The sequence below is a fragment of the Prinia subflava genome, chromosome 3 (assembly GCF_021018805.1).
Source record: "Prinia subflava isolate CZ2003 ecotype Zambia chromosome 3, Cam_Psub_1.2, whole genome shotgun sequence".
Lineage (NCBI taxonomy): Eukaryota > Metazoa > Chordata > Aves > Passeriformes > Cisticolidae > Prinia > Prinia subflava.
The window spans coordinates 65879-78338 of record NC_086249.1 but is presented as its reverse complement, the minus strand read 5'-3'; the positions used below and the strand labels follow the sequence as shown (position 1 = coordinate 78338).

The 12460-nt window shown below is 52.0% G+C and overlaps 2 protein-coding genes across 3 annotated transcripts in view; one reads left to right on the top strand and one right to left on the bottom strand.

Annotated features, from left to right (window-relative positions):
* Nucleotides 1-4089: 4089 nt before the first annotated feature.
* Nucleotides 4090-7203, bottom strand: LOC134548509 (collagen alpha-2(I) chain-like). The gene is made up of 2 exons (XM_063393413.1): nt 5985-7203; nt 4090-5364 (listed from the first exon to the last, which is right to left on the bottom strand). Exon 1 carries the CDS (start codon nt 7201-7203, stop codon nt 6466-6468), a length of 738 nt encoding a protein of 245 aa, XP_063249483.1. The 3' UTR covers nt 4090-5364; nt 5985-6465.
* PAXBP1 (PAX3 and PAX7 binding protein 1) overlaps nt 7168-12460 on the top strand; it is a 25640-nt gene continuing 20347 nt past the window's right edge. For both annotated transcript variants that reach the window (XM_063393608.1, XM_063393607.1), the window contains exons 1-3: nt 7168-7747; nt 8479-8607; nt 11367-11543. In XM_063393608.1, coding sequence (XP_063249678.1) covers nt 7294-7747; nt 8479-8607; nt 11367-11543 — 760 coding nt within the window. In that variant the 5' untranslated portion in view covers nt 7168-7293. The remainder of the gene's footprint in view (nt 7748-8478; nt 8608-11366; nt 11544-12460) is intronic.

Genomic DNA, 12460 nt, shown 5'->3' with positions numbered 1-12460 from the left:
TATAATAATTTGGAAGGAGATTTGAATTGTCCATTCCCAGGGGGGTCCTGCCCCTCCCTAGCAGACACCTGTCTTTCAAACCAAGACAGTAAGTTATTGTCCTCTACTGAAACATGTGGTCTAGGTATTTTCCTTCCCATGTAAAAGAGCTGTTGTTCTCTTTCAGGATACCTCCTGCAATTTTGAATACATCTAAGGGTTGCTTTCACAAAAAACATTTTAGGACAGAAAGTTCTTGCTGGCCTTTACCTCCCCTTGGAAGCTTGTGATCTGCACCAGCAACACTGGCACGATGTTCTTTATTTCCAAAGGAATGGTACTGTCACTTGATTCCTGGACCCCACTTTGGATTTCAGGCCAAGCTCAAAAATTGAGTATGTGCAAGGATTGCTCCAACACAACAGGTGCCAGTCTAGGAAGCTGTTGCTGGCCTTCACCTCCAGTGGGTAGGCTGTGACCAGCACTTAAAACCACTGCATCTCCAGGTTTTTCTTTCCATGGGACAGCAGGAGTGAATGCTGCTAGAGCGTGATGTGAATTAAGGGTTGCAAATGGAATCTGAAGGCCAGACAAACTTTTCTGTCCTAGCACATTGTTTTTTTGCTTGGGATGTGAACACTTCATTGCTTCTGGATAATCAGGTCATTTACCTCTTTTACAACTACACTGCCGCCATCGTGTGGAGCTGAGCAACCACGATGGGGAAGGTAAAAGACACAACGAACCTTTTGTTGTGACACCTTAGTGTGGGAGCAGTTGATAAACTGTTTAGGATCTTGGGTGTGTAAGAGCGAAAGAATGAGAAGGTACGTAGAGAAGGAAACTGAATAGCACCAGGGTGTGCACAGGCTGCAAGTGGAAGGTGATGCCCAGCCCTTTCGTTTTGTTCTAGGACTTTACTCTGGGGGATTTCTGAGATTTCAAATTGGCAGGTGGACTCGTTAGACTGTAGGAGTATGAGACCCTACATACAGATGGCAAGAAGAGTGCATCGCTCCAGTGTCAGTGGTGCACTGATAGGTAGTGAGGAGAAAGGGCAGGCCAGCAATTCCTTCTTTACTGGTACATTCCTCTGTGTGAGCTGTAGCTGTTTAATTTCCTGTATCCACAGCAGCTATCCCAAAGGCCCGGTTATGTCCTTTTGGGTCCTTGAAATACCCTCTCCTGAGGTAATCTATGCCCAGGATGTCCAGGGCCTCTAGGCCAGTCACAGTGGGATGATTCTGCCATTTGTTCGCAGTCAGGCTCACTTCAGCTTCCAGCACAGGCACTGCTGAGATCCCCTGTCACCCGAGAAATACGGATGGATTCTTGCCCCTACATATCTTGATGGCATCAGGGTACTTTTTGCACCAGTGTCAGTTAAAGCTTTATATTTGTGCCAGGCCATTGGATGCACACAGTCCAATAGATCAGATTGTCCCCTTCCTCCAGCTGGCAGGAGACAGGGCCCCTCTCGTTCTGGTCATGGTACTCACTGCTCACTTCTTGTAAACATGAACTAGAATCCTTCAAGAGGATCAGAAGTAACATCAGCTCTCCTATGGTGTCTGAGACCTTGCCCACAGGAAACTGGAAAAGCATTTCTCTTTGAGGCATTTCCTCAAGGATCATGTTCTCCCCATCAGCTCACATAGCTGTGCTGCCAGGGCAGAGGTGGGTTTTCCATCCCACTTCATGTCCTCTCCATAGTCATGCAGGTAAAACCACAGGTTACTTGTGGTGAGCACCCTCTCTCAAGCAGGAGGTTCCTGCTCCCACTGGCAGAGACTCCAGGCTGCAGTGGTGGGGTGTGGGACACTTCTTTTAATCACTAGTAGTCCTCTTTCAATAGCTGCAGGTCCTTGGACAGTCTTTCCATGCATAAGACACAGGCCTGGGGGGCAGGAGGGCAGAAAAAAAAACTTCATATAGCTGAATTTTGGTAAAGTTTGTTAACTACTTGTTATGGGTTAATACAGTTTAGTTTTTAGTTGAAGAAGAATATAAAATATTGTCTTGTCAAGACCTTAGATTTTATTAGAAGAGACAAAGACTTACCAAAGGTCAGTTCTGACTGTTGGCACGTAGTTTGACCACTGAGAAAACAGAATGCAACTTTTGGTAATACCCATATAAAGTTGAGACTTTGGGGGGAGTGGCGTCTTTTTTCTCCTGGTGAGCCACCAGGTAACATCGTGGGCTGTGGCGGGGCCCGGCTTAGCCCCGCTCGCCTTGGGCAGCCAGGCCAGGCCTGCCCGGGGCTCCGGATCTGCTGCCGTGGAGAGCGGCCCGGGCGGCTGAGCCGAGCTCTCTTCTCCTTGGCTGCCGTGGAGAGCGGCCCGGGCGGCTGAGCCGAGCTCTCTTCTCCTTGGCTGCCGTGGAGAGCGGCCCGGCCGGCTGAGCCGAGCTCTCTTCTCCTTGGCTGAGCCCCTCTTCTCCCCGGCTGAGCCCCTCTTCTCTTCTCCCCGGCTGAGCCCCTCTTCTCTTCTCCCAATCTGAGCCCCTCTTCTCCCCGGCTGAGCCCCTCTTCTCCCCGGCTGAGCCCCTCTTCTCCCCGGCTCAGCCCCTCTTCTCCCTGGCTCAGCCCCTCTTCTCCCCGGCTCAGCCCCTCTTCTCCCCGGCTCAGCCCCTCTTCTCCCCGGCTCAGCCCCTCTTCTCCCCGGCTCAGCCCCTCTTCTCTTCTCCCCGGCTGTCCTGGGGCAGACGGGAGGCTCTGGCTCGGCAGGGCTGGCCGCCTGCTGGAGGCCGCGGCAGAGGGGCCATGGCCAGGCCCGGTGGCAGCCGGCAGCGAGGAAGGGGAGCCTGCAGACTCTGATGGCAGGCCCGAGCTGAGCTGTCTTGGATCAGATCAAGAACCAGTCGGAACCGGTTTGAACCAATCGGAACCGGTTTGAACCGGTCGGAACCGGTTTGAGCCGGTCGGAACCGGTCGGAACCGGTTTGAACCGGTCGGAACCGGTCGGAACCGGTTTGAGCCGGTCGGAACCGGTCGGAACCTGTAGGAACTGGTTGGAACCGGTTAGAACCGGTTTGAACCGGTCGGAACCGGTCGGAACCGGTCGAAACCAGTTTGAACCGGTCGGAACCGGTCGGAACCTGTTGGAACCGGTAGGAACTGGTTGGAACCGGTTAGAACCGGTTTGAACCGGTCGGAACAGGTTGGAACCGGTTTGAACCGGTCGGAACCGGTCGGAACGGGTTTGAACCGGTCGGAACGGGTCGGAACGGGTCGGAACCGGTTTGAGCCGGTCGGAACCGGTCGGAACCGGTTTGAGCCGGTCGGAACCGGTAGGAACCGGTAGGAACTGGTCGGAACCGGTTTGAACCGGTTTGAACCGGTCGGAACCGGTTTGAGCCGGTTGGAACCGGTCGGAACCGGTGGGAACCGGTTTGAACTGGTCGGAAAAGGTTTGAACCGGTCGGAACCGGTTTGAACCGGTCGGAACCGGTTTGAACCGGTCGGAACCGGTCGGAACCGGTTTGAACCGGTCGGAACCGGTCGGAACCGGTCTGAACCGGTCTGAACCGGTTTGAACTGGTCGGAACCGGTCGGAACCTGTTGGAACCGGTTTGAACCGGTCGGAACCGGTTTGAACAGGTCGGAACCGGTCGGAACCGGTCGGAACTGGTTTGAACCGGTCGGAAACGGTCAGAACCGGTCGGAACCTGTCGGAACCGGTCAGAACCAGTCAGAACCGGTCAGAACCGGTTTGAACTGGTCGGAAAAGGTTCGAACCTGTCGGAACCAGTTTGAACCGGTCGGAACCAGTCAGAACCGGTTTGAACCGGTCGGAACCGTTCGGAACCGGTTTAAACCGATCAGAACCGGTCGGAACCGGTCGGAACCGGTTTGAATCGGTCGGAACCGGTTTGAACCGGTCAGAACCAGTCGGAACCGGTGTGAACCGGTCGGAACCGGTTTGAACCGTTCGGAACCGGTCGGAACCGGTCAGAACCGGTTTGAAGTGGTCGGAACCAGTCGGATCTGGTTTGAACCGGTCAGAACCGTTTTGAACCGTTTTGAACCGGTCGGAACCGGTCGGAACCGGTTTGAACCGGTCGGAACCAGTCTGAACCGGTCTGAACCGGTCTGAACCAGTCGGAACCGGTCTGAACCAGTCGGAACCGGTGTGAATCTTCCATGGGAAACTAAACTCACCTGGCCATGTTCCTGGTGTCAGATTGTGGGAGACATTTGGCACTCCAAAAGCAGCCCAAGTTCCAAAATGTGGCATCTTGCATCTGGGAGAAATCTTGAATGCCACGGCATTTTTGCAGGCCGAAGCCGATGTGGCCGGATGAGGGTGGTGGACACGAACGGTGGCCCTTTTCCATGGGAAACTAAACTCACCTGGCCATGTTCCTGGTGTCAGATTGTGGGAGACATTTGGCACTCCAAAAGCAGCCCAAGTTCCAAAATGTGGCATCTTGCATCTGGGAGAAATCTTGAATGCCACGGCATTTTTGCAGGCCGAAGCCGATGTGGCCGGATGAGGGTGGTGGACACGAACGGTGGCCCTTTTCCATGGGAAACTAAACTCACCTGTATCACCGTGGAGGCCCAACCAGGAAAAACAGACTGGGGACACAGATCTGGGTGCATCAACAGCAGCAGGGCAGAAGACCCCGCCCTTAGTTTATTTTTCCATTATATATCTGTGGCAAGGTGACCATGGATTGGAGAAGGGTATCGCCACTTCTCCTATCACATTGGCCTAGGAGGCTGTCATTCAACCTCCCCTTGTCTTGGAGAAAGAATTCATAACATTGTCAATATTTACAAAACATGGTCCTGTGTTTACAATTCACCAGCGTGAGAAACTGCACGTTTCTCCTTTAATATGAACGCTCAGCAAACCAGGAAAATTCATGGCAACATTACCGGCACTCAGCCAGTCTCAGGGTCACCTTCAGCGCAATCCTCTGCTGTCAGCGTGACTTTTGGGATCAGACCCAGGTCCTGAAACCTCCCAAGGATGGTGCCTGCACAATCTCATTGGGCAACCAATTGCTCCACTCGCCTGTCCTCACTGGCAAGCTTCTGTCCATGGATGAATCTCAGCCTTCCCTTCTCCAGGCTGAGCACGCCCAGTTCCCTCACACTTTTCTCACAATCACACGTGCCAGCCCCTGCCTGTCTTGATGACTCTCCACTGGACCGCTGCAGCCGATCCATATTTTTCCAGGGAAAGGCTGTCGCTCGCACGATGGATGTGCTGACACCTGCAATTTCTGCAAAGGCAAGGAGCTTCACCTTTTGCGAAAATGGCAAACTGCTGATGTGCTCCCGTATGAGAGAGTAGAAATTCTCCGTACAGCGACTCTCATCCGACCAGGGAGACGAAGCTTCAGGCAGACAATTTCCAGATGTGCTCTCATCCCCTGAAAAACACACACCAGGACTATTAAAATAGCCCCAGGTCTGCTCCTTGCCTGTGTCTGCAGGTTTTGAACTCTGTGAGATATGACTAAGGCTGGATCCATCCCTAGAGTACAATAAAGGCTTTGAAATAGCGAGTGGTAAGACCTTTGCATTGCCAGCAATGGATCACATGAAACTGAGATAAAATACAGGCAAACTTCTTCCCAGAAAAGCTGTGGCTGCGCCATCCCTGGAAGTTCCCAAGGTCAGCTGGATGGAGCTCGGGGCAATCTGGTCTAGCGGAAGGTGTTCCTGCCCTTGGAAGGGGCATTGAACAGGGTGGTCTGTAAGGGCCCTTCCAGCCCAAACCAATCTGGGATTCCATCATTCTCCGTGCACTTAGGGGAATGGCTATCAAGATTCTGAGGAACCAGTGAAGCTGCTGCAAGTTTAAAGAAATACTGTTTCTATTTTAAATAGTCATTTTGATAGAACTGTAATCAAGGATGGAGCAGCTTTGCCGGGAAGCAAAACTTAATTTTTCAGAAGACTTCAATACATGCCCACCGCCCATTACTGTGAACTTTCCCACGGAAATCAAAATTTAGTACACACAAATACATTGATTTCTAAATATTACCAAGGCTTTCTCCAAAATCTGAAAAATTGAAACCTGGATGATCTTCAGGAAGGTCTGCTGCCCTCTGGTAAAAAATGTGCTGAAATCACAGTAATTCTCCATTCCCATGGCAGCGGTGTCCCAAAAATTCCCACGTGCAGCAGGAGGTGAGGATGTGTGTATTCCGGCCTTGTTGGGAAGAAACGAGGTTAATAAACCCATGGGCTTTCTAACAGAGCAAATTCAATTCCCAGTTACTTTTGTCACTGCAGTGTTCTGAATAAGGCTGGTGCAAAAGACCTTTTATTCCAGTGCCCCAGTCAGCACCGCAGGATTTTTGTTCTGGGAAGAGCAAAAAATCCTCAGCTACAGAATTCAATATTCTGTATCGGCTCCGATATTGTGGTGATCTCCTCAACGGCCCTATTCTGCCCCAGTGGACACCAAGAACCCGATTCTCCCAATTCTATTTTATACAGCTTTGCCCTATGGAAATACTGCGTTAGAAATTCGCAGAATTTTTCCACAGCAGTGTCTCCAAAACGCTGGCATATGGCCGGTATAATAAACCAAATTCTGTACAACAAACTCGTCTGGCGTGACGAATCTTTAACAGAACTCCCTTTACACTTCCCTCACCCGCCCCTGCCCTTCCTCCCTCCCCGCCTTTCCCGCCGGGCTGGCGCTGCTCTCCCACACAAGATGGCGGCGGGGGCGGGGCTGGAGCGCTGCGCAGGCGCAGTGCCGCAGGCGGGCAGGGGGCGCTGCGGGCGGCGGTGCCATGCTCGCCCCGCTCCGTGCGCTCCCCGCGGCGCAGGCGCAGTGCCGCAGCCCCGCCCGCCCGCAGCGGAGCCGGGGCCGGCAGGGGGCGCCGCTCCGTGCGCTCCCCGCGGCGCAGGCGCAGTGCCGCAGGCGGGCAGGGGGCGCTGCGGGCGGCGGTGCCCGAGCGCCGCTCCGTGCGCTCCCCGCGGCGCAGGCGCAGTGCCGCAGGCAGGCAGGGGGCGCTGCGGGCGGCGGTGCCATGCTCGCCCCGCTCCGTGCGCTCCCCGCGGCGCAGGCGCAGTGCCGCAGGCAGGCAGGGGGCGCTGCTCCGTGCGCTCCCCGCGGCGCAGGCGCAGTGCCGCAGGCGGGCAGGGGGCGCTGCTCCGTGCGCTCCCCGCGGCGCAGGCGCAGTGCCGCAGCCCCGCCCGCCCGCAGCGGAGCCGGGGCCGGCAGGGGGCGCTGCGGGCGGCGGGGCCATGCTCGCGGGGCCGGGCCTGGGCCGCGGCGCGGGGCGGCCGGAGCGGGCGGCACCGGGGGCTGGCGGCGCGGCCGGTCGGTGCCCGGCGGGATGTTCCGCAAGGCGCGGAGGGTGAACGTGCGGAAGCGGAACGACTCGGAGGAGGAGGATGAGGAGCGCGACGAGGAGCCGCCTCAGGAGCCGGCGCCGGCGGTCGGGGCGGCGGGGGAAGGGCCCAGCGAGGCCTCGGTGCCGCTGACGGCGGGCGCCGGGCTCCTGCCGCTGCCCGCCGGCTGCGTGCCCCTGGCTGTGCCCGGCAGCCCCGCGGCCTTCGCGTGCGCCGCGAGCTATGGCGCGGCGCTGGGCTTGGGGCTGGGTTTGATGGGGGGCGAGCGCCCAGGCCCGGGGGCTGTGCCGGCACCCGCTGCCCTGCGCCCCCCGGCACCGCAGCCCCAGCAGGGCAACGGGCTGCCGGCCGCCGGGCGCCCCAAGGAGAAGAAGCGGTCGCGGGAGAACAAAGAGGTGCCGAGGGCCAGCCTGCTCAGCTTCCAGGACGAGGAGGAGGGTGAGGCGGGTGGTTACCTGGGTTCTGGGTCGATTCTTGCGGGAGGGGAAGGGACCCGGGGGTGCTCAGCCTGGCTGGGCCTCCCCCTGGCCTTCCAAGGGAGGAGGCGTGGGGTGATGCGGGATCGCATAAGAGGGGACGAGCCCCGAGGGCAGCCGGGGATGCGGGGGCGGGGAGCGCCCGTCGTGCCCGCGCCTTCCCCGGCCCGGGCGGGCTCCTGCGGGGCAGCACGCTCCCAGCGGGCTTGGCTGTGCTTTTTGCACCGCTTTTTGCTCCGCTTCTTGCATCACCCGTGCTGCTTTCACTGCACGGGGGTGGCCCGCAGGTTTGTGCGGGAGTAGGTGCAGCCTGCAGTCTTCCCGTGGAGCCAGCAGCGTTGGCTGATAAACATCTGTCCCGTGGCTTTGCGTTAAGTTTGTTTTAATCTGACGTGGCTGGTGTTCACGGGTCTTCTCGGACTCACTGCCTGTTGTCCGAACAGTTTGTATAGTTTTGATTCGTCTTAGAAGGAATTCTCTTGAAATCACTGGAACTTTGTTTCTAAGACTCGTGATTTGAAATCTTAATGGAAGTACTGAAAGCGTAGAATTAGACTTTCCCTGTAGACTGTGAAAGAACCCTACAATGTTTGTTAATGGTATTTTGGAAGTTCCAAGTACAAAATTAAGAGCTTTAATTAATAAGTATGTTTGAGAGATCAAATGTAATGTTATCCGATTTCTCTTTTAAAGAAACCGAAGAAGTTTTCAAAGTGAAGAAATCAAGTTACAGCAAAAAGATTGTAAAACAGTTGAAGAAAGAATACAAAGAAGATCTTGAAAAATCAAAAGTTAGAACAGAGGTCAATTCTCCAACAGATGGTAATTACACAACTAATAGTAACTTTTATAGTGGAAAAGATGAAGTACTGTAATTTAATTTCTTGTTTTCAAGATGAGCTGTTAGTTTTCTAGAGGATTTCACATCTAGAGCCGAAGTAAAGCACAGTTGAAATGTGTTGCTTGAGTTTTAGGAGTGCTGTTCTGCAGTTGGTAGAGAATTCTTTGATTCTCATGTAGAAATTAACACAGAAGGGTGGAACTTCTCAGCTCTGTTAGACAGTTGTCATCAGTATTCGGAATTGCATCTGTGTTTATGATAGGTGAGGTGCTTATTGAATTAGGAAGGAATTACATTCGTTTGAAAATGTACCTGGTGCTTGTCTGACAGGATGTGCCCTTGTAATGCATTTTCTTCAGAAAGGAAGATTGTTGGGGTAAGCAGAGCGGTGGTCTTTGTTATTTATTAAGTTAAATGTTCAACAACTGCCTGTTTCGGGACTTGCACCTTCCGGTGGACTTTACTGAGACCACAGGGTGAAGGTGTTGGAGCAGAAGGATCTGTTAACAATGTATCGTCCTTGAGAGCTTGAAAGGAGCCTGGGACTTCAGTTTCATTGCACTGCTGTTTCTTGGGAAGCTCATTGGTAAAGTGTAGTGGTTGCTTTTCTACTTCAGTTTTTACATAGATTATGGAATACTGCTAGCATGAGCTGGGAGGCTTATCATTGAAAGATTGCAATGATCTAGAGAAGCACGTGGGGGTTGAACATGGTCCCGTGTAGGAAATACTCTTTTTAAATTTAATTAAATGATTTTTAAAGGTTTTGTCTGCATTTAGAAAATCCACAATTTCTTTCTTATTAGAATCCTTTAATTGCCTATGCAGTGGTGTGGGGCATGAGCAAAACCAGAAATTTTCACTTCTGTGGCTAATGTTTAGGTCATCTGGAAAAACCCGGATTCTTGCTTTTGTTAGAGATCCTTCAAACATTGCATTTTGCACATGACAGTGTGGGCAGTGTGTGTTTCATTTCTGTTTATTTTGCTCTCCCTAATTCACACGGCTGCAGTTCATAGACTTCAAGGCTGCTCCTGAGAGGGCGGCCTGGATTCTGGAGTCTGAAACCCCAGATATGTGCAGCTTGCACTGGGTAGCTGGGTTCTGGAGTGTGAAACCCCAGATATGTGCAGCTTGCACTGGGTAGCTGGAGTTTGAAACCCCAGATATGTGCAGCTTGCATTGGCCTGGATTCTGGAGTGTGAAACCCCAGATATGTGCAGCTTGCACTGGCCTGGATTCTGGAGTGTGAAACCCCAGATATGTGCAGCTTGCACTGGCCTGGATTCTGGAGTGTGAAACCCCAGATATGTGCAGCTTGCATTGGGATTCTGGAGTGTGAAACCCCAGATATGTGCAGCTTGCACTGGCCTGGATTCTGGAGTCTGAAACCCCAGATATGTGCAGCTTGCACTGGCCTGGATTCTGGAGTGTGAAACCCCAGATATGTGCAGCTTGCATTGGGTAGCTGGGTTCTGGAGTGTGAAACCCCAGATATGTGCAGCTTGCATTGGGATTCTGGAGTGTGAAACCCCAGATATGTGCAGCTTGCATTGGGTAGCTGGGTTCTGGAGTGTGAAACCCCAGATATGTGCAGCTTGCACTGGCCTGGATTCTGGAGTGTGAAACCCCAGATATGTGCAGCTTGCACTGGCCTGGATTCTGGAGTCTGAAACCCCAGATATGTGCAGCTTGCACTGGGTAGCTGGATTCTGGAGTGTGAAACCCCAGATATGTGCAGCTTGCACTGGGATTCTGGAGTCTGAAACCCCAGATATGTGCAGCTTGCACTGGCCTGGATTCTGGAGTGTGAAACCCCAGATATGTGCAGCTTGCACTGGCCTGGATTCTGGAGTGTGAAACCCCAGATATGTGCAGCTTGCACTGGGATTCTGGAGTGTGAAACCCCAGATATGTGCAGCTTGCACTGGCCTGGATTCTGGAGTCTGAAACCCCAGATATGTGCAGCTTGCACTGGCCTGGGTTCTGGAGTGTGAAACCCCAGATATGTGCAGCTTGCACTGGCCTGGATTCTGGAGTGTGAAACCCCAGATATGTGCAGCTTGCACTGGCCTGGATTCTGGAGTGTGAAACCCCAGATATGTGCAGCTTGCACTGGCCTGGATTCTGGAGTGTGAAACCCCAGATATGTGCAGCTTGCACTGGCCTGGATTCTGGAGTGTGAAACCCCAGATATGTGCAGCTTGCATTGGGTAGCTGGATTCTGGAGTGTGAAACCCCAGATATGTGCAGCTTGCACTGGCCTGGATTCTGGAGTCTGAAACCCCAGATATGTGCAGCTTGCACTGGGTAGCTGGGTTTGACGTGCATTTTTTACACATTATTTGTCTGTGTGTTCCTCACCCAATGCAGGGTGTAGCCCAGGAGGAGAATGAAGGGTTCTTCTGCAGTCAGTGGCTCTCGTGGAAAGGTTTGGTGTGACATAGGTGGTGCTCTCTCACTGTGTGTGTGAGAGGCTTTGCCAAGGCTGAGTTCCCCCGCGTTCTGAACACTTGACAATACGGAGAGTGGTCAGTGGGGCCTACCTTGTCACGTTTTATTTTGAGGGGATGTCAGTGATTTAATCACAGTTAAGAAAGTGTATTTTCCTAGATCTCAAACAACAAATTATTTAACATTTTAATTTGATTTTTCACTTTTGATTGTTATATCTTTAAAAACAACCCTTCTGAGTGGTCTTTATAAAAGGAATAAAAGATGGACTTTGCTGTCTTATCAGTTGAAGCACCACTAGAAAAGACAGGACAGAATAAGGATATAGGCCAAGAAGATGGGACTGCAAATAGTGAGCATGGTGAAGAAGAAATGGAAGTTGAAAGTGAAAAGGAAGAAGAAAAAACAAAAGCTGGTGGTACTTTTTCAAGTGCTCTGTCATCACTGAATGTTCTCCGCCCAGGTTGGTTTTTGTAATACGTCTCGTAAGTTACAAAGCGATTTAGCCAATGTTTACAGCAGACTAATGTATGTGAGAAATTAGGAAATAGTTTCCAAAAATTTCGCATCTGAGAGTTCAAAAAACTGCTATTTTGTAAAGGTGTCAGTTTTACAAGGCTTATGAGAGAAAATGTTTTGCTGCAGAAAGCTTCATCCTAATGGCAGAAGCAGGGATTTGTCTCTCAAGCAGATGCCAAACCGCGAGAAGATCTAGATTTGGAATAGGTGACTTCACGTGAGATTTAACTGCTTTCAGTTAAAATCTCTTCTTTAATTCAAATGTTTCAATTATGAATCTGCAAGATGTCTGAAATATTTTTCTATCCTGTTTTGTATACTGAGGTTCTAGTCAGGCTTCGAGGCTAAAGAAATCACTTTGAGAAAATATTTTTGAAACTAGTTTGCTAATTATGATAGTCTGCTCCCCAAATAGCAGACGGATGTCCTGGGTCCACACGTTGATTTATATGACTTATGTAAGTTGCATGAAGTTTTGTGCTGCAGATTTTAGAGTTTTCAGTTAGGTCTGACGCTTTTCCCGTGTCCCTTTGATTGTACAATCTTCTGTATATGAACTGTGTGTGATTTAGTGTTCTCTTAATCTCTGACTGATGACTGCCTGTTGCAATGGTTGATGCTTTTTATTCCCCCAAAATCAGAAGAGCTGGAAGCACTATTGGGACAGGAAGGGACACAGTTATGCAGCTCCTTTTCTTCCTGCCTTTGCAATAGTCAGCTCCTGTAAAGGACTTCCTCTTCTTTAAGATTATTTCCCATGGGAGCAGGTTTCTGAGATTAGGACATGAGCTGCTGGAAGCAGAGTCAGACTTTTGGATCCAAACTTGGAGGGTTTCTGGTCACAAAGCTGACATGTTTAGC